At 39.7% G+C, this 26,113-nt stretch overlaps 1 protein-coding gene across 1 annotated transcript in view; it reads left to right on the top strand.

Annotated features, from left to right (window-relative positions):
- CSMD1 (CUB and Sushi multiple domains 1) overlaps nt 1-26,113 on the top strand; it is a 1,578,457-nt gene that overhangs the window by 1,304,956 nt on the left and 247,388 nt on the right. The window contains exons 26-27 of the mRNA XM_081517452.1: nt 19,956-20,147; nt 25,759-25,897. Of these exons, the coding sequence (XP_081373578.1) occupies nt 19,956-20,147; nt 25,759-25,897 (331 nt within the window). The remainder of the gene's footprint in view (nt 1-19,955; nt 20,148-25,758; nt 25,898-26,113) is intronic.

Raw genomic sequence — 26,113 nt, 5'->3', positions numbered from 1 at the left:
GAAACCTTCTCAAATAATCCCCTGGAAGTGTGTCATATCTTTCATTTAGGAACATGTCAAGTCCATGAAACCAACATCCTCACTTCCCAGGAACCCCCTTCAGCATCAAGCTGGGATATCTGGTCAACCTCCCTGCACCCATGACCAAACGTGTCACTTTCTACTCGTGCAGCTTCTGAGCCATCTTTTCCCCATTGGGGAATCCAACTATGAAACTAAACCAGGCTGGAGCCTTTCTAAAACAAAGGCTTGAATCCCCTTGAAAAATGTAGAAGAGTCTATCCCTCGAGCCCAAGAATCTTTGCTGCTCTTCTGTAGGCAGAAGCTGGGAAAAGCCCATTTATTTGTCTTAATAATCCTAGAACATAAAAAGAAGAGGTACTTTATATGTAACTTAGATAATGCTACCATTCCTAAGACAAGCTAATGTTAGACTATGAAGTATTGGCACTAATCTGTGATTTCAAAGGTGCTTCCCTGGTGGCTCAGGTGGTAAAGAATCTGCCTGCAATGTGGGAAACCCAGGTTTGATCCCTGGGTTGGGAAGATCCCCTGGAGGAGAGCATGGCAATCCACTCCACCATTCTTGCTTGGAGAATTCCATGGACAAAGGAGCCTGGTGGGCTTATAGTCCATGGGTTGCAAAGAGTCGGACACGACTAACAGTTTCACTTTCATGATTTCAAAATAAAATCAAAAAAAATATGGAACTTAAATATTTTCCTCAAATAATTGATCTTTCAAGTATGGCCTTTGTTGCAAAACAAAAATGACATTTATTCAATAGTATTAAATTAGTTTTCTTGGTAAACCATTTTAACTTGATATTATGCCAATACTATATGAACTCTGCATTGTAGGTGTAACTTAATCATTGAAGGAAGAAGCTTCAAGAAGCTTTGAATAGTTTTCTCAGACATTTGAATTATCACATTTTTCTCAATAAACTTAAAGCATGAGAATTAAACATCAGTGTTGTTCTCCTTCTCAGTCACAGAATCCCATACCTGATTGGGGCTTTTTTTTTAATTTTGACTGTTTCTCTGTTATTAAAACACCTTCCTCAGCTGCCTTCCATATCCCCATCTTCTCCTGGTCCTCCTTCTTCCAGTGGCCACCCCATTAGAGTCTTTTTCCTGGCTCTCATCTTTCCTTCCCCAAGCTGTGAAGGCTGGACCCATCCTCACGTCTCTCTCTCCTCCGTCTGTATTCTCTCCTTGGGCCTCATCAGCCAGCCTCCTGAACCCCCCCCCCCCCGGTCCTCAACTGCCAGTCTTGGGTCTCCCTCCAGTTTAACGTGGAGACAGGAACAGGTGACTCAGCACATGGAACGTGACCACATTCCAGTTCTCTCCACTCTCAAACCTGGTTTTCTCCAAGCCTTTCCCATCTCGGTGAATGCTAGCTCCATTCGGAGTTTCTCGTGAGAGAGCCTTTGAAGTCATTTTTCACAAACCCCCTCATCTTCTGCCCCACATATGCTCCAGTATCACCTTCAGTGGGGCCCATATTCAAAGTCCCAGATCCAGCCAGTTCTCTCCACCTGTACACATGCCCCTTTGGTCTGAGTCCATTTGGCCTGGACCTAGCCTCCACAGCTTACTGATGGGCTTCTTCTCTCCACTCCTGAATAAGTGTTTCCTGATCAAAGGAACCAGGATGGGTCTTTAAAAAAATATATTGGCTTCTTTATTTATTTGACTGCATTGGGTCTTAGTTGTGAGATGTGGGATCTTTGTTGCATCATGTGGAATCTTTCGTTGTGGCACATGGACTCTCTAGTTGTGGCATGCAGGCTTCGTTACACCATAGCTTGTGGGATCTTAGTTCCCAAACCAGGGATCGAACCTGTGCCCCCTGCATTACAAGGTGGATTCTTAATCATTGGACCACCAGGGAAGTCCCAGGTTGGGTCTTAATGAGGCAACTTGCTTCGGGCCAGAATTCTCCACTGTCTTCCCATCTCAGCCAGAGAGAGTTCTGGTTCTCCCTCTTGCCAGAAATAACAGCTGTCAAAGCTTGTATGCAAACTTCTGCAAAAACCTACTGTACATTTTCAGTTTTCATCCACAATCACTGCCCCCCAACCCTGTCAACCTCCTGTGACATCCATGCCAGCAGGAGGCCAGCCCTGCTTTGTAGGCACATGTTTGGTATACGTCCATTTTACATCATTGTAAATGGACATATCTGTTATTAGACAGATCTACTAACATGTATGCATCTTTGTTGACCTTTTAAGCTTCATAATTCTTTATACGTATATCTTTACCTAATATTTTCCTCTATGCTTGCTTTTCCTCTTTGCTTGCTCAATGAATCCACACATGGACAGACTATATTTTAAGGCCTCTTAATCAGAATTAATCACATTGTCACTTGCAGTCCCCAAATTCAATGCTAATATTTCTGATACAGTGTGTGCCCCATCATGTGTGAGCATCTTATTTGCAATCTAAAAGTCTAAGATTGGGCTTCCCTGGTGGCTCAGATGGTAAAGAATCTGCCTGCAATGTGGGAGACCCAGTTTCGATCCCTGGGTTGGGAAGATTCCCTGGAGAAGGGAATGACTAAGTCAAGTATTCTTGCCTGGAGAATTCCTTGGACAGAGGAGCCTAGTGAGCTACAGTCCATGGGTCACAAAGAGTCAGACACGACTGACACTATCCCCTGGGCTGAATGATGAGACTAAGTTCCTGGAGGGCAGAATGTCTAGAACATGATATATAGTCAGTGGCTGCAAAGTGTTTTCTAACTGAATATACTTGAAAACTTTCCAGTGATGCAAATCTTAAAAATACTAGGATGATTTTGATTGTGTGACAAGGACCATATCATCTGCTGATCTTCTGAAAAGGTTGTGTTTTATTACTGACATCAGCTTCATTCAAAGATGTTAATAGAAAAGGCTTTAATAATAAATATTTGAATGCTAATTTTAATGATAAAGATTCTTCCACTGCTGAGTTAGCTTGTGTGCCAATGTTAGTTATTAAGATAAATAGTCCATATATAATATCTATTATCAGTAGAAGTGGTCAGAATAGACTGTGTTTTCACAGCTAAAAAACACATTTTACAGATCTAATAACACGTATGCATCTTTGTTGACCTTTCAAGTTTTGTAATTCTTTATACATTTATCTTTACCTGATATTTTGATACCAGGTAGAAACCAAGCAGACCATTTTCATTTTACAAAGATTAATACCCATTTTAATTTAAATGAACATAGTTTAATCTCTCATTTGTTAAATTTCCTTATGTTATTTTATAAAAATGATCATTCTTCCCAGCGTTAAGGCAGCCTTGGGAGAAGAACAACTGGTTATTGGTGGAGGCCCTTAACCACAGTGCTGTACATCCATGTACAGGTCCAACGGGCCGCTGATAGAGCAGCTACACACCATGCCTTCCTTCCGTGTACTTTCCCTGCCCTGTGCTATAGAACAGCACCCCCTCCCCTAGAAAGATGAACTACCAATGATCACAAGATAGTCAAAGCCCACTCAAGGTCCATTGTCCTGCCAGCTCCACACAGCATGTAAAACATGAGGACAAGAACTGACGAGTGCAATTATGTTAATTGTAATCAGCCTAACACTTTTCATTAAAGCTTAATTACCATTTAATCATGCATAAAATGCAAGAAAATGGAGTTCAGTTCACAGGAGTGACCTTTACTCTGGGGGTTAAATAAACGGCAGCTGAGCCTCCAGCGGTCAGACTTCTCGGCCCTCCTACCCAAGGGAAAACGGGCTCCAGGGTGATCTCACTTCCACAGAGTCCCAAGATGGATTTCCCATAAATAGCGGCCGTAACTACACGACATCCCTCCCTAATTTACTTTATTGAAAGATAATTTAATAGGTACATTTTCATTTTAAAAAATCATTTGTTGCTTATAGCAAGAGAGGCCCTTGGGGCTGCCAGTTGCCGAGCAGAGTAGGACTGTTTCATAGGAACGAATCAGTCGTAAACCCTGGGCTCCTGCGCCCTGTTTCTACTTGGGGACAGTACCCAGCGGATGCCGCCAGACGGCCACCCTTTCTGCTTTCTCAGGACTCTGCTCATGGGGTCGGTAGAAAGTTGACCACACATTCTTGTCATTGGCCACCTGCACACATAGATTGTAAATGAAGCCAAAGAGTTTTGTCCACCTTTGATACCAGGCCTAGCTCATGACAGAGGTAGAACGGTTGTGTATTGAATTACTGAGACTAAGATGCTGGCTTAATTGAAATTCTAAACTCTGGATTCCACAGAGTGTTGGGGTTTTAGCTGTGGTTGGTGGTGGTTTAGTGGCTAAGTCATGTCCAACTGTTTAAGGCCCCATGGACTGCAGCCCGCCAGGCTTTTTGTCCATGGGATTTTCCAGGCAAGAATACTAGAGTGGTTTGCCATTTCCTTCTTCAGGGGACCTTTGCAAACCAGGGGCCAAAACTGGGTCTCCTACATTGCAAACAGATTCTTTACCAACTAAGCCACCAGGGAAGCTAAAGCTGTGGTTAGTTTTGTCAAATGCCAACAAGATTGATGGCAAGAGGATAGAGACCAACGGGGACACCTGAATGACACTTCTCCTATTCTTGGGGGCATATCTTTTTCCCCTGTCCAGTTTTATTGAAATATAATTGACTTATTGCATATAAATCAGATTCTACAATCTGAAAAATAAAGCAGACTAGTGAATGTTTTAAAAAAGCAAAAACAGAAACAGACTCACAGATAGAACAAGCTAGTGGTTACCAGTAGGCAGAGGGAAATGGGGAGAAGCAAGATAGAGGTATGGGATTAAGAGGTACAGACTATTATGTATAAAACAGACAAGCCACAAAGTTATACTGTGTAGGGAAATATAGTCATTGTTTTGTAATAGTGTTAACTCAAGTATAAGCTATAAAAATATTGAATTGCTGTGTTGTATGCCCAAAATTAATATTGCAAATCAACTAACCTCAATTTTTAAAAGTAATAAAAATAATTGACACATAGCATTGTGTAAGTTTAAGGTGTACAATATGTTGATTTGATACATTTATGGACTGAACAGAATGATCACCACTGTAGCTTGGGAACACCTCACATCACTTACCGTTACTTTTTGATAGTGATAACACTGAAGGGCTACTGTCTGAGCAACCTGCAGATACACAGTGCAGTGTGATTACCTACAGCCCCCTTGCTGTGCAGTGGATCCCAGCACTTACTCATCTGTAGCTAGAGATCTGTGCCCCTTGACAAGCATCTCCCCATCCCCCCACCCACACCACCAGCCCCTGGGAATCACCATTCTACTCTCCGATTCTATGAATTCAGCCTTTTCAGATTCCACCTATATGATATCATACAGTATTTGTCTTTCCCCTTCTGAAATCTCAGTTAGCACAATGCCCTCAAGGTCCATCCATGTTGTGGCAAATGACAGGATTTCCTTCTTTTTCATGGGTGAATAATAGTCCAGTGTGTATGTGTATGTGTGTACGCGCATGTGTGCCTCCCACATCTTCTTTCTCCATTCAGCCATCAATGAACACTTAGGTGGTTTCCATGTCTCGGCTATTGTAAACGGTGCTGCAGTGAATGTAGGATGCATGCATCTCTTTGAGATCCTGTTTTCATTCTCTTTGATATGCATGTAGCTGTGGGATTGCTTGATCACGTGGTAGTTTCATTTTTAGTGTTTTCAGTACCGTCCACACTCTTTTTCATAGTGACTGCACCATTTAAAATTCCTGCCAACAGTGCACATAGGGTTCTTTTTCCTTGAGGATGTGTCTAATACTTACTGTGAGAGAGAAAACAGCCCTTTTCTCTGCTACCAGCCGGAGCATCATCTGCACCTACCTTTCTGCTAATCTAAATCCTACTCATACTGAAGGCTTGTAAACATTCCTCAGACAGCAGCGATTTCTGTGGGGAGTCCCAGCATGATCGCCCAGGACCTCAGATGTAACTCTGCATCACACATGATGCTTTAGGCAGGGTTACGCTTCCTTGCCTTAATGAAAAGGAAGTGTTCCTAAATATTATAGACTAAATTATCACAACATCATTCAGAAATAAGTTGAATCAGTGAGGACAGCGTAGAAAATAAGTCACTGTGACAAATATTGCAATTAAGTATCTGACCACTATGTCCAAGATTGAGGTCACCCTTAGCTTCATAATGTGTGTGGTCACATGGGTGTAATAACTAGGAGTTAATGAACTAACCACTCATTCATTCATTTGTGTATTCTTTTATTTATACACTGTCAACTAAAAATATTTAGTCACAACCTGAAAGTAGAGTGTTATTTTATTGGGTGAGAATGTTTAGGACTCCAGCCAAGGAGACAGCATCTCAGTAACTCTGAGAAAACTGCTCCCAGGAGGTGGGCAGGGGAGTCAGGCTATATACAAGTCTGCAACAAAGGGAGGAGGCAGTCTGAACATCAAAGATTGGATATCAAGTTACGGAATCTAGCGTTCTATGTATGAGAAGATGCAAGCCTCTGGGCTGCCTGAGTTCATTCCTTTCGTGCGCACCTCGGCTGTCTGGGCCCATCTGGTTTCCTTGTTCACATCTCTTCCTGCATTCCCCCAGCTCCTCGACAGTCACTGTGGAGGGTGACAGCTTACACTGGATCGCAGTTTGGGGAGCGCTCATTCACATTTGGAGGCCAGAAATCACCTATGGTGGTGGCATTTCTTGTTTATTGATATGGCAGAAGATCCTTGCATTTCACAACACCAGCCGGTATTGAACCCCTTTCTGCTGCACTCCTGATGCTTTGTGGGTGTGGAGGATCGGGACTGAGAGGCAGACGTTACCTGGTCTTCATAAAAGATATGGGAGAGGCAGGTGGATTTCACCTCCCCTGAGGCTTACGCTGTTCACCCAGACTCTCTCCTGGTCTCTGTGCCTCCTCCGGACAGTGCGCCTGGCACTCCAGCTGCCTGGGCAGGACTCTGCTCCACTGTGGCTCACAGGGACAACCTCTGCTGTCCTCGGGCAACCCCCCCACCTTCGAGGTCCTCAGCTCCTGCCTCACACCCTGTGGTGTCCACTTCATCCAACCATCACTCTCAGGAACATATACTGCATCCAGATTTAGCAAAGCTGTTAGAGTGGAAAGGAAATTATTTACATATGTATACGTATACACTCACATACACATACACACACACATATGTAATCTTAAGTATTATGAGGCTCGTTTAAACTATAGTAAGCTGCATACCATTCGAATGGCTAATGGCAGAAACCAAAGAGGAACTAAAGAACCTCTTGATGAGGCAAACTTTGGTAGATGGTGAGGGACAGGGAAGCCTGGGTGCTGAAGTCCATGGGTTGCAAAGAGTCGGACATGACTGGGTGACTGAAAAACAACAACAAGCTGAATAATCCTGTATCAGAAAACTCTCAACGGTGCACACACATGTAATATTACATAGTTTTAGAATAGGCATCACAGAGGACCGTTTTCTACCTTTCAAAGATGCCGTGACTTGGGGCTAAGCCCCATCTACCCAGCTCTGTAAACAAGCATGTGCGTGATTTCCATGTGAATTAAGTGAAATTAGGGCATCATACTCTTTTTACTGCCCCCAGTGTTGATGAGGGCTGCTCTCAACAGTAAGGAACACAAAAGCCCTTTGATTTATCGATTTTCCCCAATATAAAGGATTGCTATGATTTATTCTCAGTTCTAGAGGCATATTGACTCAGGGGAAGTATATGTGATAAATGACACGGTCTGCAGTTCTCAAATCAGATCCCCCCTCTCTCGCGCCTCCTGTTTTACACCACTCAATTCACACTGACAAAAGCAAGATTCTCCTGATACTTGCTTGGCAGGAAGGCGTGGAGATAGTGAAGCTGTGATTTAGAAACAGGAAAAGGCAGGAAACGAGTGACTATCACTTGATCACCCTAATGATGTAATAGCGGATCTCTGCATGGCTGCAACCATCAGAGATTTCTGTAACATACTGAAGCTGTTAACCATGTACTTGTTATCAGTAAAGATGCAGCGTGTCTAATGAAAAATGTGATAGTCATCTTTTTCTCTCAAGTCCATCTTATGGACACAGATTTTTTTTAGAAATTTTCATTTGTTTAGAAATGAATCTTTGGAGGGTGACGGTTGAAGGTTTTAATTTGATTGTGACTAGATATAAAGAAACTAAAATCTCTTTGAATAACTGAATGAGGGAATCTTTGTTGTTATGAGGATGCAAAACAGGATTTTATGGTACATTCAAAATTTGCCTATTTGTGTTACTAATAGATATGTTTGTTTTTTTTTAAATAACTAAAGGCTAAAATATTTTTAAATCTGCAGGAACAGACATACTTGGCTTTCCATACATGGTGTATTTAACATGATAAAAGGAGAAGTGTTCATCAGTATTTTTTTCAGGGCACTTGCAATTCCTTTACAAAGGAGGGGCTAAGCTGAGTCCTCAGTGCAATCTCTGGAACTTAACTGACATAACTGATTCCAATACTGTTGTGAACACTAGTAACCTGTTATACTTTTATATGTTTTAGAAATTTTCCGAGTGCATTCTTTGACATACATGGTCTAATGTTTAACAACGATGTGGTATGCAGACCTCAAAAATATAGTTTTATAACTAGCAAATAAATATTAAAACATTTACTTGCAAGAAATAGAAAAATTATTTGACTTACAAATCTCACCTAAATCGAACATTTATTATGTACCACTAATGTTCTAGTTCCAACAAATGATTATTAGGATCTTTGAGATAACTTTAAAAGCTAGTTTCAAACATTATAAACAAGTTAATTGAAAAATTTTTGTTGTATAGTCACCCAGTCATGTCCAACTCTTTGCAACCCCATGGACTGCAGCACACCAGGTCTCCCGTCCCTCACCATCTCCCGAAATTTGCCCAAGTTCATGTTTGTTGCATAGGTGATGCCATCCAGCCATCTCATCCTCTGATGCCCTCTTCTCCTTCTGCCCTCAATCTCTCCCAGCATCAGGGCCTTTTCCAAAAAGTCGGCTGTTCACATCAGACGACAGAAATAGTGAAGCTTCAGTTTCAGCAGCAGTCCTTCCAAGGAGTATTCAGAGTTGATTTCCCTTAAGACTGACTGCTTTGATCTCTTTGCTGTCCAAGGAACTCTCAGGAGTCTTCTCCAGCACTACAGGGCAAAGGCATCAATTCTTTAGCATTCTGCCTTCTTTATAGTTCAGCTCTCACAACTGTACATGACCACTGGGAAGATGGTAGCCTTAACTATAGGGACCTTTGTCTGCAGAGTGATGTCTCCGCTTTTCAAAACACTGTCTGGTTTATCACAGCTTTCCTGCTGAGAAGCGGTCATCTTCTGCTTTCATGGCTGCAGTCACCACCTTTTACTCTCTTCCTCCATCCTCATCACGAGGCTCTTCACTTTCTGCTGTCAGAGTGGTATCATCCACATATCTGATGATGTTGGTGTTTCTCCTGACTACCTTGATTCCAGCTTGTAGCTCATCCAGCCCCGCCTTTCTCAAGTTGTTTAGGTTAAATAAATGGACAGCCCTGTCATACTCCTTTCTCAATCCTGAACCAATCAGTTCTTCCATACAGGGTTCGAACTGTTGCTTCCAAATGTGACTACTGGAAAAACCATAGCTTTGACTAGATGGACCTTTGTCAGCAAAGTAATGTCTCTGCTTTTTAATATGCTCTCTAGGTTGGCCGTAGGTTTTCTTCCCAGGAGCAAGCATCTTTTGATTTCATGGCTGCAGTCAGCATCTGCACTGATTTTGGAGCCCAAGAAAATAAAGTCTCTCACTGTTTCCATTTTTTCCTCACCTATTTGCCATGCAGTGATGGGACCAGATGCCGTGATTTTAGTTTTTTGAATGTTGAGTTTTAAGCCAGCTTTTTCACTTTCATCTTTGGCTACAAAGAATGTAATCAATTTTGTCTCAGTGTTGACCATTGGGTGATGTCCATGTGTAAAGTCGTCTCTTGTGTTGTTGAAAAAGTGTGCTTGCTATGACCAGTGATCCCTTCACAGATCACTGCCTTGTCATCATGATGGGCCTTGCAAAATTAAAAAGTAGCCAATGTTATAATACACACATAGTAGGCTCAGAGTCTCAGACTCAGACTACTGTAAGCAGCAGAAATGGTACAAGGACAATTATTACAAGAAAATAAGTGACTTCTGAATTTAAAAATGAAAATCTGTAGTGTAGGGGGATTTATCATCTAGTTTAATAGCTACAATATAAATAGCTCTTGGATTATTATATTTTGATTTAATTAGCATGAAATATGGGACTCAGGCTTTTTTGCTTTAATGGAATTCACATTCTGCATTGTGGAAAATCAGAGTGATTGATTTATTTCTGTTGCATGTTGAAGTTTTTTTTTTAATTGTAGAATTCAATTTATGCTTACATTTGACACTCTACTTTAATAACATATTTTCATAGCTATTAAGTGCTTATTCAGTACAAAGACCATGAAAGCGAATGTTCCACTTTTGAAACATTGTTACAGAGGACATTTGAGTAGCAGGTCATAAAGGGTATTTAATGTTTTCTTATAATAATGTCACCCTTTCTGTCAAGTGTTTTAATACCTGTGCTTCCACTGACAAAGTAAAATCTTCCATGCATTCTGAGGTTTCAAGGTATCTATCTGAAGAATCAGTTCAGTTCAGTTGTCAGTCATGTCTAACTCTTTGTGATCCCATGGACTGCAGCATGCCAGGCTTCGCTGTCCATCACCAGCTCTTGGAGCTTGATCAAACTCATGTCCATCGAGTTGGTGATGCCATCTGAAGAATCTTGGCCTTAAATTTGTTTTCCTTCCCTGTGGCTCACAGTAATAGCATTAATGAAGCCTCTCAGTAAATAGTAAGTGTGTTAACTTGAAAGGACTTTTGCTTGATTTAGTTTTTTTTTTTTTAATTCTGAAATAGTCATTATCCCCAGGAATTGGTTAAACTGACAGTATATAGTCTGCAACTTCAGATTTGCCAATGTCCACCCATAATTTCACAATCCTGAAGCCCACATTGCTTTCTGACATGAAGAAGTATGCAGAAATACACAATTCCTGTATTGAATCCTAATGCTTCATCCCTTCAAGTTTTGAAATTAAACATAAGCATTTACCTACATGGAACTTCCCTGGTGGCTCAGTGGGTAAAGAATCCGCTTGCAATGTGAGAGACCCAGATTCAATCGCTGGGTTGGGAACCCCTGGAGGAGGGCATGGCAACCCATTCCAGTATTCTTGCCTAGAGAATCCCATGGACAGAAGATCCTGGTGGGCTACAGTCCATGGGGTTGCAAAGAGTCAGACATGGCTGAGCAGCTAATCACATACGCACATATACCTACACAAAAATAATTTTAACTATAAAATGATTTGTATTCATTTTATATAATTCAAGTGAATACTACAATTCAGGCATATATATGTTCATGTGTGTGTATATAGACATATACATATATATAGATATAAATCTATTTTTTTTTCTTTTCTGCACTGGGTGTTTATTGCAGCACATGGCCGTTTCTCTTGTTGCAGCATGCAGTCTCTCTAGTTGTGGCACACAGGCTCTAGAGCATTTGGGCTTAGTTGCCCTGTGGCATGTGGAATCTTAGTTCCCTGACCAGGGATCGAACCCGTGCTCCCTGCCTGGAAGGCAAATTCTTAACCACTGGACCACCAAAGAAGTCCCTATATAAATTTTTTTAATTAAACTTTTTCTTTAAAAGTGCTTGGAAAGTCACATGCTCATGTAAGAAGTAAAACAGATGCCGTGGACCCTTAGGAAGTTCCTCCCAAGTGGCAACATCCTGCAAAACTAGTGCACACATCACAGCCAGGCTGTCAACAGTGGCCAGGCAACAGGCAGAGCGTCTCTTGCCAAAGATAGCTTGTCTGTCTCAGGCTGTCCTTTCAGCCACTCACTGCTCTCCTGCTTTCCCCCCAGCAACCTCTGATGTGCCCTCCATTTCCGTAACTCCGCCATTCCCAGAACATTCTATGAAAGGAATCGTGTAGGATGCAGTCTCTCAGGACTGGCTTTTTCTCTCAGTTTAGTGCTGAGGAGATTCACTGGGGCTGCAATGTGTGCCCTGGACTTATCCCTTTATGTGGCTGAGTAATATTCCATCGACTGGACGTACCAGTTTGTTTAATCATTCACTGACTGAAGGACATTTAGCTTATTTCTAGCCTGGGACCATTATGAATGGAGCTGCCATAAATATTCATGTATAAGTTTTTGTGTGAACCTAAGTTTTCATTTATCCAGGATAAATGTACAGAAGTGTAATTTCTGGGCTGAATGGCAACTGAATATTTAGATTTTAACGGCCAAATGATTGTCCAGAGGGCCTGTACCATTTTACATTCCTGCCAGCAATGCATAAGTGACTCCTTTGCTCTGTATCCTCACCAGTATTTGATGTTGTCTATTTATATGATATAATTAGCTGCACTAATAGGTATGTTGTCTACTTATGTGATATAATTAGCTGCGCTAATAGGTATGTAGTGACATCTCTGCAATTCCTGAATGCCCGGTGATTTTGAACATCTTATTACATATTTATTTGCCATCTGTACACTCTCTTCAGTGACACATTTTTTCATGTCATTTGTTCATTTTCTGGTTGAATATTTTCATGTTTTTCTTGTATTTTTTTGTATCTTCAGAATTCTCAATATTTTTTAGATACTAGTCTTTTGTCAGATACGTGGATTTTAAACTGCTTTTCTTGGTCTTCATACTGTCTATCCATCTTCCTAACAAAGTCTTTTTGGGAAGAAAAAGTTTTTAATTTTGAAGTTTAGTTTATAAATTTTTGCTTGTATAGATCATGCTGTTGTTGCCATGTCCTTGCCTAGCTCTAAATCCTCAAGATTTTTCTCTTAGACATTTTTCTGAAAGCTTTATGGTTTTACATTCTGTATTTAAAGCTGTGATCAACCATGAATTAACTTCTGTGGAAGATGTGAGGCTTCCGTCAAGGCTGGCTATTTCCCCAGGGCCGTGTGTTACTTTTGAAATCCAGGGGGAGGGATTTGTGAAATGCGCATCCATCACTTTGAGCAGCCATCACTTCTGTTCTTGACCTTGGAAGATCTTAGAAAACTCTGGGTCTCCAGTTCGTGAAGCACTTTGATGTTGTCCGGAGGGAGAGAAGGAATGTAGCCTGAATTGGTGGACCTTGGTAGAATTTGGACCCACCTTCTTTCTTTAATGTGGAGCCTGGGATTGAGTAGAAACACCACATTGGATGAATTGAGGTTCCTCTTTCCTGTGTATTTTCTGAACCTTTTCCAGCCACTGAAGCACTAATGCACACTTGATGGAGTTCTGGTGGCCAGCTCATGTGTATCCTGTCCAACATAGTCAGTGACCCTCCAGAAGGAGATTTCCCTTCTCAGTGCTATGATCGAACCCAAAGAGCAACTTTTCAGAGAAAACGATAACCTGACACTTGCACAAAGAATTAATTCAACTTTCTTAACCCAAGAGCAGGCGATCTTAACACGCAGGCTAAGATCTGGAGATTAGAATATGTCTGCGTCTGATAAGAAGAGTACTGTCATTGTGCTTTTCCATGTATGTGGTGAGCATTCTCTCTGGTACATTATGAAAGGGTATTTTAAGATAATAAATGTACACAAAGCAAACTTTGCTTCTGTGAATGAATAACCAGTCAGTAAATATACTTTTAAGTGATGTTTAAATTTTTTTTTTTTTTAAAAGCAAGAGGACTTGACACATTTAACAGGACATGGTCCAAATGCTCAATTTTTTTTAGTTAGGATAGAAAAAGAACACAAATTTGCACATTATTTTTGAATGCATATATTCTATACAGTCTCCAGTGTCAAAAATGACTTTAACCAGTGGGAAATAAATTTGAGTCCACTGTATTTCTCATGATTCAGTAGTTCTGCATCATCATTGTTGCCTTGTACAAACTAAACGCCAGGTCCCTGGTTTTTATGCTAAGTGAAGCACAGGTTCGGATCACTCAAGCCTATTGGAGTGATTCTAGATTCAGGGGGCAGGGAGTGGACACATCTCTTATATCCCACTAGGCTTGTGGAAGATTCTATATGACTTGAAATATTCTAGAGAACCCCTGCCTGGGGAAATTGAAAAACACAATATATATACCTCAGGAATAGTATCTTCTTCTCAGGTGATAGGAGGATAAGACTGATAAGACTGATGCAACTAAAAATATCATTTCCCTTTTTATGGAAAACAATAGGAAAGATTCAGTCACTAGAATCCTGTTTGAAGAAAAAAAATATTTAAGACAAAATTGAGTGAAAGAAACAAGATACATGAAAGAATACAATCATGAAAAGGAAATGAGTGCGTGCCGCATCCATGACTCTGTGTGACCCTGAAGGTGGAAAAGCAATTTCTGACCCTAAAGAGATATCTTTGGTTGGAGGCTCTCATATTAGTCTCCAAATAAGCTTTATTGTCATTACCAGAAAGCATTTTTCCACAATGCGTAACTGAGGGGAAATCAAATGGTGTTTATTAAAAAAAAAAACAACCCAGACAATATATTCCCCAGTGCATTGTTTTAAATTGTTTCTTTTTTTCCTCATGTCATCGCATTTTTTTTTTAATTTTTCAATCCAATCTGGGGTACCCTAGGAACTTTTTATTTTTGTTTTGTAATTCTAAAAGGGAAGAGTAAGAGTTTGGGGTTCAATTCAGCTAAGCCTTCATGATTCATTTACTGGAAATCTCAGTTTTTAAAGATACATAAGCCATATGAAGACCTCCCCACTAAGCCCATGTGTAGAACCATTTTACTACAATTCACATTTTCATGTAATTGGCATAAGTTTAGCTAATTATGTAGATGCTGTATTTCTGTTTTTTCATGCCTTTTATTGATTTTCCAGTTGAGTATATAGTTCATAGAATATGAACTACATGAGTACATACATTTTTAATGCCATGCTCTATTATTATTATTACAGATATTCCAAGTGAAAATTTGCTTTAGAAGTAGAAAACTCTTTCAAAACTGAACTAAATTTCATCCCATTCAAGGACATATAACCCTTAGTGCAAGCCACTGTTTTATATACTGATATTCTATGGATCTTTATTTGGGAGGATTTGAAGAGGTCTATGGAGAAAACATGCTCTATAATTACATTTATTTAGAATACACTGTATTAAATTATTTTTTTAAGTTTCTTTATTCTCTGAGCCTTTAATCCCTGATATACAATGGAGACCTACAAGAGGGAGTTGGAGGATGTGGTATTTGCTAGTCTTATTAGACCAGACACCTATTAATAACCTACAGAAAAGTGTTCTGCAGAACACTTGTCTTGCAAACTCATGTGTCTCTTGAAATTCTTCTTATGTACAAAATCTGTGCATCTTTGTGTAAAGCTTCTTTACTGAGTAATGTGCTTTTGCTTTTAATGAATATTGAATAAAAATTTGGAAAGAGAAGTAATAAAAGCATATCTCTTTTAAAAAATTACAATGAGACGCATCGATGATCTCCTTGGCTTTTTTTCTAAAGATTTATTTTTAAATTATTTTAATACTATGTACTTATTTATCATCAAAGTGTTACTACGGATATTTACTAAGAGCTGTTGTTGCCAAGTCATGTCTTGGCATGTCAGCCAAGTCATGTCTGACTCTTTGTAACCCCATGGGCTATAGCACGCCAGGCTTCCCTATACTTTGCTATCTTCTGGAGTTTGCTCAAAACTCATGTCCATTGAGTCGGTGATGCCATCCAACCATCTCAACCTCTGTTGACCCTTCTCCTCCTGCCCTCAATCTTCTCCATCATCAGGGTCTTTTTCAATGAGTCAGCTCTTCACATCAGGTGGCCAAAGTATTGGAGCTTCAGCTTCAGCACCAGTCCTTCCAATGAATATTCAGGGTTGATTTCCTTTAGGATTGACTGGTTTGATCTCTTTGCTTAATAGACAATTAACTTTTAATACTAAGTATTTATTTATAAATTATTTTAATGCTATATTAAATTAATTCTCACTTGGAAATGAGTATGTAATCATCCATGTGACCACTTGCTTGAGTAAAGACTGAAGTTTCTTTCGGAGATGTGAAATTCAGTCCATTGGACAATTCAGTCCAATTGCAAATGTACAACAGGATTTGCTTATGGTTTTTTCCTGAAGCCCAGAGAAATCTCAGCAACAATAGAGCACAGTTAGATCCTAGATTCTTTGGTTACTCAAATAGTAAACTCAGACAAACAATTAATCTCAAAAATATACAAGCAACTTCTGCAGCTGAACTCCAGAAAAATAAACGACCCAATCAAAAAATGGGCCAAAGAACTAAACAGACATTTCTCCAAGGAAGACATACAGATGGTAACAAACACATGAAAAGATGCTCAGCATCACTCATCATTAGAGAAATGCAAATCAAAACCACAATGAGGTATCATTTCACACCAGTCAGAATGGCTGCTATCCAAAAGTCTATAAGCAATAAATGCTGGAGAGGGTGTGGAGAAAAGGGAACCCTCTTCCACTGTTGGTGGGAATGCAAACTAGTACAGCCACTATGGAGAACAGTGTGGAGATTCCTTAAAAAACTGGGAATAGAACTGCCATATGACCCAGCAATCCCACTGCTGAGCATACACACCGAAGAAACCAGAATTGAAAGAGATGCGTGTACCCCAATGTTCATCGCAGCACTGTTTACAATAGCCAGGACATGGAAGCAACCTAGATGTCCATCAGCAGACAAATGGATAAGGAAGCTTTGGTACATATACACAATGGAATATTACTCAGCCATTAAAAAAATACATTTGAATCGGTTCTACTGAGATGGATGAAACTGGAGCCCATTATACAGAGTGAAGTAAGCCAGAAAGAAAAACACCAATACAGTATACTAATGCATATATATGGAATTTGAAAGATGGTAACGATAACCCTATATGCGAGACAGAATAAGAGACACAGATGCATAGAACAATTTTATGGACTCTGAGGGAGAAGGTGAGGGTGGGACATTCTTGGAGAATAGCATTGAAACATGTATATTATCATATGTGAAACAGAACACCATTCCATGTTCGATGCATGAGACAAGGGCTCAGGGCCGGGGCAATGGGATGACCCAGAGGGATGGGATGGGGAGGGAGGTGGGTGGGAGGTCCAGGAAGGGGAACACATGTAAACCCATGGCTGATTCATGTCAATGTATGGCAAAAACTATTACAATATTGTAAGTAATTAGCCCCCAAATAAAATAAATAAATTTATATATAAAAAAAATAGTAAACTCAAGATTGACCACTTGCAAAATACTAGTTCCGTGGAAGCAGCATTGTGTTGCCTAGGTGATGGCCACAATGGGCTATGATTCTGGTGCTTGAATTCTCTAATTGCTGTTCTCTATTGTAAAAAGTTGTGGGTTATTGGTGTGACGCTCCTGGCATCCTAACTAGAAGCTTTGTGTCCTCAGGTCCATTCTATATTCCACTGCTGAACTGGTCTTCTTCCAGGGAAATGCACTTGCTTTCTGCCTTGCCTGCTGATCTTTGCAGCTGATGAGAGAGTGGAAGCTGAAAGAATGTTCCTCAGTGGCTCTGGCTCAGCATTTCCTGCTCTCTTCCCATTGAAAAACCTACTCTTTTTTGATACCTATTGATAACTCTCCTTCAAGTAAAATTTCCCTAATCAAAACACTAATAATTACAATGGCAATGATGACAGATGTGATAAGCCAGCCTTCATGCAGTGGGATTAAGGTAGAACTGAAATGGAGGTTTGCAATGCCCAGTATGACAGTAAAATAAGTTCTCTGGGAACATAGCCACTGAAAATATGCCTAAGGTGTTGGATATGATTAAGTTTAGCGTTTTAAAATGTATCACTGAAAGTGCAAGAAAATAAGGGATCCTCAGAGTCACCAAAGTCATGTGAGATGCAGAAAGGCCATGAAATTAAGGGGTTGGCTTTGTTCTGGGAGCAGACCCAGGTTCGATCTCTGGGTCAGAAAGATCCCCTGGAGAAGGAAATGGCAACCACTCCAGTGCTCTTGTTTGGAGAATTCCATGGACAGAGGAGCCTGGTGGGCTACAGTCCATGGGGCTGCAAAAACTGAATATGACTGGGTGACTTTCTCACTTTACTTCCCCCTGAAAGCATCTGTCAGTAGGACCCTAGCGACACTGAATTTCGTTTCTGAGAGTCTGTGGGCTGAAAAGACAGGAAGAAACATCTGAGACCTTTTCAATATTGGGAGTATAACCAGATCCCCTCACACACTACTGGGACTCCAAAGAGAGGTCTGCTGTCACTACATGGGAGAAAAGGCAGATGGTAAAGACAGACAGACAGATGGATGGACAGATATGGATATAGATACAGGTATAGAACTAGACACAGGGACAGAGAACTCATAACCACAAGCAGGTTTCAGGCTAGCTCATAGACAAATTTATGCCATCTTTGTGGTCCAAAATGCCTCAGCAGAGACTTTATTTTAAGGAGGTAGAAGGCACATGAGAAAGTCAACTGAGAATCCCCTCTGCATAAACACGCCTTCAAAAGAATTACTGCAGGTGAAGTTCCGGAATAGAAGAGCAAAACCAAACTTCAGAGGCACCTTAGATTCTGAGAGATGTTGAAATTATTATCAGATCAGACTGGAAGAGTGTAAAAAACAAAAGTGAATAAAATTATGAGTAGGTAACTAAATACTGTATAATGGCCAAAGATGTTTGAACAAAATGCTAGCAGAGAAACAATGACAAGAAGTTTAAAACTCAACTGCTGCTGCTAAGTCGCTTCAGTAGTGTCCGACTCTTAGCAATCCCATGGACTGTAGCCTACCAGACTCCTCCATCCATGGGATTTTCCAGGAAGAGTACTGGAGTGGGGTGCCATTGCCTTCTCCATAAAACTCAACTACATGATAGTATAATAAAATTTGATGCAGATGGAGAGAATATTATGATAGGAAATTGGTCTAAAAAATTACCCAGAATGGAACAAAGATTTAAAAAAAAATGAAAAGTTAAGAGACACGGAGGATAGAGACATTTGTCAAATTTTAATTCATAACAGGGGGATAATAGGAGATAATAGGAGGGAACTGATATTTGACAAGATAGTTGCTTAATCTTCAGATTTAAAACTTTGAATGGGTTCCAAGCAGGATTAATAAAAGGAGGTTCATTCATAGACATGATATTGCAAAACTTTTATTTCCTTAGAAACATAAGGAAATTCGTGCATAGACATAATATTGTGAAATGTTAGGACATCAAAGATAGATGATCTTAAAGTCATTTCAGACTGTGGGATTAAGTAGGAAAACTGGAAAGCAGAAAATTGTGATAATGCCTTAACAGCACTGAGGGGAAAATAAGGACAGAAACAACTATTGATCCTAAAGTATAAGTTTAGTAAAAATATTCTTTAGATTAAAGGAGAACTAAAAATATTTTTAAAGAACTAAAGGTGTTTTTGGACAAAACAGTTTAAGAGGGTTTGGGTCATCTTAGCTGGTTGTCACATGAGAAGGCATCAACCCAAAGAGAATGTATCCTATCTTATTTTCCTCGTTTCCTTGAGATTGGGGTTCTCAAATCATTTAAATTGTGGCATATATTTTCATTAAAATATTGTTGAGAAAATCAAAGGGAAATGAGTGTGTGTGCATGGCATCATATAAATCTTTAATATTTTCCATAATTGGTTGAATTTTCATCAGGATTTTTCTAGGATCTGTTCAAAGGAAGCATAATCAAGATGCAAGTTATCGAATATATTCTGGGGGGGGGGACATGTTCCCATGTGGACAAGTGATTCATTATGCCAATCAAGAGTGCATCAGCCACAGGGCTCTACATCTGTTAGAGTGTAGGGATCACGTCTCAAGTCACTAATGTGATATTGTCCCTTTGTTCTAGCATCCATCGCATCCACCTGCAATGACCCGGGTATGCCTCAAAATGGTACCCGCTACGGGGACAGCAGAGAACCTGGGGACACCATCACCTTCCAGTGTGACCCTGGGTACCAGCTCCAAGGGCAAGCTAAAATCACCTGTGTGCAGCTGAATAACCGATTCTTTTGGCAACCAGACCCTCCTACATGCATAGGTATTGCACAATGGAATATAGCAATTTTAAATTGGGGAAGGAGTGCATGTTATCATTAAAATTGCTCTATAAATGTATTATTCTTCAGAAGTATTTCTCAAGAGTTTCTTGCATGTCTGAGATTACATTGAAATTTTATTATATATCTTTAAACTTTATTTTATTAGGTGGAATAAAGGAAGTAGTTTACTTAATGTACAGTAATTGACATTTACCTAACATTTCCTATCCTTAACAAATCTTATAAAAATATGGATCAATCAAGTTACTGTAATTTAAAATTTTGGGTGGCTGACAATTCATAACCCTACCATTGTTGTTCTCATTTTTAATATAGAAATGTGCCCTTAAGCAAAACCTACTCAATAAAGAATATGTTCTCTTTTTAGATAATTTTTCTGTAATAGCAGTGCATTTTTAATAGAATCCTAAAATCTAGAAATTATACTGCTTTTGTCAATATACAGATAAAAGGAAAGACTTCTTTCTGAAATTTACTAGAATTTTGTGTTTTGATCTTATTAAGAAGAAAACCATTGGTGTTGCAGACCTTAGTTTGAACAACCAACATCCAAGATATGTGCTTCATGTCCAACTCTTTGTGACCCTATGGACTGTAGCCTGCCAGGCTCCCCTGTCCCTGGGATTCTCCAGGCAAGAATACTGGAGTGGGTTGCCTTTCCCTCCCCCAGGGGATATTCCCTATCCAGAGACTGAACCTGTGTCTCCTGCATTGGCAGGCAGATTCTTTACCACTGAGCCACCTGGGAAGTCCCCTATTCTATCACAAATATGGTTTTAAGGAAAGACACATTTTTTTATAAACAGTAATTATTCATTCAGTTAAATTGTCCATTCAATTAAATATTTTGCATTAAATACCTATTTATGCCAGGCCATCTTAATTTTTTTAAAAACACCTTTATTATTTTAATGAACTGTTACAGTGTAATTTATACTCCTTATAATCTGTTTGAAAAACATAAAATTGAATTTGATCTGCAAAGAGAGGAAGTGATCATGAAGTGATATGCACATAGTTAATGGGCCGCTTTGCATCGGATGACCTTGAGGGAATTTTGTGACTTTAAATGATTTCTATTGTCACAACGCACAGCAGTGAAAAAATTCTCAGTGGTCCCATGTCACTATAATGTGCAACTCTTAACTTATTACAGAGTGCTTGCAGGAGTCTGGAGATAGATGAGACTGACAGCTCTGCTTATTAGCATGTGCATGCCTGTCAGAGAGCTACCATGCTTATTTAATGTTCTGTGCCACATTTACATTTCATGACTTTCGTGAGCACTGTCATGCATTTCATCTCAAGCTGAGTCATCAGGAGATGCACTAGGTTTCTTCTTGTTCCTTTTTTAAAGTGGAGTAATTACCTATAAATGCAACCAACAAGTTAAACCATTGGTCTGTTTTTAAATCAGGAAAGACACTTTTTCCCCCAATTTGCATGAGTTTAAGCTTATGGCTGCTGCTGCTGCTGCTAAGTTGCTTCAGTCTTGTTCGACTCTGTGCGACCCCATAGACAGCAGCCCACCAGGCTCCCCTGTCCCTGGGATTCTCCAGGCAAGAACACTGGAGTGGGTTGTCATTTCCTTCTCTGATGCATGAAAGTGAAAAGTGAAAGTGAAGTTGCTCAGTTGTGTCCGACTCCTAGTGACCCCACGGACTGCAGCCTACCAGGCTCCTCCGTCCATGGGATTCTCCAGGCAAGAGTACTGGAGTGGGTTGCCATTGCCTTCTCCGTAAGCTTATGGAGGAGTATATAAAGAAGCAATACAATTACCAGTTAATCTCTTGAAGATAATTTCTTGGTTTACATTCCTTTGAACAATTCATTATAAAATTTGACCAGCTTCCCAACTAATCTATGGTCTTTTTTGGGTTTGCCTCTTAGTTATCTAACTTTGATCAGTGAGTAGGTAAACCAGTTCTCAGCAATGAAAACCGATAACACTTCATCTTTCTTGAGTATCAGCTCCACGGAGAAGCTAACAACACTCCCAGGCAATAGAATATCAATTGTATTGGCAACAAAAACTACCCACACACGTAGATATTATGCAACACAAAAATGGAAAGCACATATTTTGGAATAAATGAGTATCTTTTCATCCTATTGTGAACATTTTTCCCTCAGAAAAGAGATTTTATGCTTTTGTAAGATAGTGGTACACCTTAGTGGTGGTAATGCTTTGGTGCTAATCTAAATTCTGTTCTGCTCATACAAGACATTTTTTATTTATTTATTTTTTGCTTCTTCTTTATTAAAACATTGCATGTTTTGTATAAGTTTTATAAGCTACAGTTAAGAAAAAAAGATGAAAAAACACTGTCACCTTTTTACCTAAGGGCAACTGCTATTAACGTAAACATGCGTATGTAAGGGTCATAGTTATTTTATGTATATATAACCTATTTTTAAAATGTTTTTAAATGATATCACCCTGAATGATTATTTTGTAAATTATGCTTTTTATTTACCAGTACAGGATGAATATCTTTTACTGTCCTTACTTTTTTTTTAACTAATTAACATTTCTGCCTACAGAGTTGTTCTCTGTTGGGATCAATAATGACCAATATTGATCCCATTAATCCCTCCTCAGTGCAGAGTTAGGTGTTTCAGCCTTTTCCCTCTCACAAAAATTGCTGAAATGAACACCACTGCAGAAAACATCCATGATTTTTTTTAATGACATATTTCTACAAACTTATCTATTTCTAGAGTTTTCAAAACTTTTCCGGAAAGATTGCCCAATTTAATCATCATCAGCCATCGTATTATTGTTTATTTTCCCCAACTCAGAAAAAAAACACTATATATGGTATTTGTTAATCTCATAATATGAGCAGGACATGAAGATTCCTTGGTGATTCAATTGGCATATTAAATTAGCAGTGAGATTGAACTGTTTTTAATTGCATAGTCTCATTGGCCACTTGACTTGGCTCTTTCCTATTGACAGGCTAACGTTTCTCCATTTTATTCTTAGTGTATTTTTTCTTTCTATTTGCTGTTTCCTCTCTCTCTCATGCTTTTATAAAATCTCTCAGCCTCTCCCCTGTTCTTATGTTACTCTGCTTTTAACCAGCTTGTCATTGGCTGCTCACCCTTCTTACGGTTTGCTTGGATGCCTCACTCTTTTCATTTCACAAAGGACTCCCATGATGGGGGTGCCCCTGGAACTGGGACTTAAAAGACTGATTCTCCAAACCAGAGGACTCTCACTACCTTCTGATTCTGAATAAAATGTCTCTTGACCATCTCCACAGTTTCAGATTTCTCGAGTAGCCCCCAATACCTTTTGTCCAAGTTCAGGCTCCAAAGAGCTCTGCAAAGCAAAAATGCATTCTAAGTTTGCAGACACTTAATTGGTGGCACCATCCTGCCCTGGTCTACAGGGTAACTATTTTGAGACTGTTTATCCCGTTTAGTGGCATGAACATTGAGATATTTTGATGTGGAAGTAGTGATGTGTCCAGTTAACTAGCGCTGGTGCACACCTCAGTGGATGAACTCATTATCCTGTGTGTCAGGAGGCGTGACCCTGAGGGTTTCGAACGAGGGCCTGTTGATTGATATGGGTTTGAGGATTTTATCTCTATGTCCATTCCCACTGGAGAATTTCTAGAGTGTCTTAATTGCATTTGATACTAAATCTAATCCTATCAGAAATATTGTGCAAGCTTGCTAATGAAAACCTGATGAGACTAAAATGAAGAGTCCCGCATCAGAAGAGAGAACAAACCAGCAAGATGGTCCTACTTAATTCCACACTAAGTCCTTAAATAACCTCATTGAAAATGCCTCCTGGGACCAGTGTGAATAAGACAGGATCTTCCCTTTGTTCCTTATAAATGAATATTTGGGTCTCATCCTGAGCTCTTCCTGCTGGTGGCACCCTTGTACCCGGTACCCTGAATCTGCCAAGTTTGTTCTTTTCAAGCCTGCGTGGAGCAGCATCACCTGAGACCCTCCGGTGTCTCCCTCCCCACCTCAGCACCACCTCTTCTATATGCTCAGTGCTCCACGCTGTCAGCATCCACTTGATTCCAGGGAGGCCACGTGTTGTCCTGCGAGAGCCCCTCTGGGGTTTTTCAGTCTGATTCTTCGCACTTAGCTGATTGTTTCCACACCATTTATTAAAATAAAACTACATGCTACGGGAAACGTGGTTGAAACCATTTTTGAGAAAATTATATCGAATTGCTCTTGAGAGTACATCTTTAAGAACTTATTATAAATATTTCCTGTGATATTATTCAGAGTTTGCCTTTCATGAAACTGAAGTTATAACAAAATGTCTTGGGATTCGTTAGATTTTGTCTTATGGAAAGTTAAGTTTTCAGGATGTTAAACGGGTGTTTAAAGACACATCCATCTCAGAAGATTACAAAGTGTACATCTTCATCTTATTTTCAAAAAAAAAAGTCCCTGTGTATTTGTGTGGGAATTATCAGCAATTGGCATATTCCCTTCTCTACTGGTGTTTTCCCCTGAATATGTTCATAATCAATGAAGTGAAATAAGGTATACAATTTAGAGGGAACAGTACAATTTAACCAGGGTGATTTTTTAAAGAACAACTTAGTGACGATTCACAGTATTCAATATGAAAACCTTTAAGCTAGTATTTTTAACGCATCTATCTAAAATTAGTGTGTGTGTGAATTTTGCAGTGCTTTGATAACTTCCACAGCACAGAAGCTTTAACAGAAGTCTTACCTACTAAATGTAAATACCCCCAAAATTTTCAGGCTCAAGAATGAAGACAGTCTAGCCTGGTGGCAATGATCAACTACATTAATCATTGACTTATGTAAACAGTTGTGGTTAAAGATTGAAGACTGCAGAAAACATTAAATTTATTACTATTATCTAAAATGCTTCTTCCTGATAATAACTTACTAAGCACTGTGATAAATGATGTTTTTAGGGGTTTTAACTTTCTGCTGAGCCTTCTCTTGGTCATGTGTCCCCAGATATCACCTAAATCTTACTTGTTAGTTTTGTCATTTTGAAATCTGGGAACAATACCCCAAGCCCTGCATATAGCAGAGGACTGTGAGAAATCTATTAAATAACAAATCTTCATTTATTCAGCTTTTATTTCCTGCATACTTATTATGATCCAAAATTCCTAGGCTTAGGGTTACAAAAGTGAACAGGAGATAAATGATCAATTTACCATTTGAAGCAAACTTTCTAGAGTAAATGAAAAATGACTTCTTTGTAAACCACAAGAAATGACCAAAGAATTGACATGGCCATAAACTGATATCAATGAGGATATTTTACCCTCTCCAAATTTCTTTTTTTTTTTCTTATATTTATAGTGTACTTGACAGAAGTGTGGGGGATTCGGGTAACCTAGTCAGTTTAATTGGGTAAAGTTTAGGATGTACATTTCATTTGCCAGCATTGATAATCCTCCTTAAAAATGGAGTGGGATGCTGTATCAACTTTGGTAATGATCACATTAAAAAATATACAGACGTTCTGGGTCTTAAAATCCCACGCTGGAGTTTAATAACGCAGCGTGCAGCCTCTGAGGAGCTCCCACTGACCGCGTTCCTCTGTCCTCCCTAACAGCGGCATGCGGAGGGAACCTGACCGGGCCCGCGGGGGTCATCTTGTCACCCAACTACCCGCAGCCCTACCCACCCGGGAAGGAGTGCGACTGGAGAGTGAAAGTGAACCCCGACTTCGTCATCGCCCTGATATTCAAAAGGTACTGTGCTGTGGAGCCCCTCCTTGTAGCAGGACTTTAAATGTCACGCCTAGAGATGAATGCACTCACCTTTCAGAGGGCCTTCAATTTCACATCTAGTGAAGCCTGAGGTCTTGAATCTAAAAGGGATAACATACGGCTGCAGGATGACAAGCATGGAAATCGGTTGTTTTGCTTTTCAACATTTTACGTGAATTAGGATGCACATGACGTGGC

Source organism: Giraffa tippelskirchi, chromosome 8 (assembly GCF_054371585.1).
Source record: "Giraffa tippelskirchi isolate mGirTip1 chromosome 8, T2T-mGirTip1v1.2.pri, whole genome shotgun sequence".
NCBI classification, from domain to species: domain Eukaryota; kingdom Metazoa; phylum Chordata; class Mammalia; order Artiodactyla; family Giraffidae; genus Giraffa; species Giraffa tippelskirchi.
The sequence above is the reverse complement of the archived record's forward strand: the minus strand, read 5'-3'. Positions and strand labels throughout refer to the sequence as shown.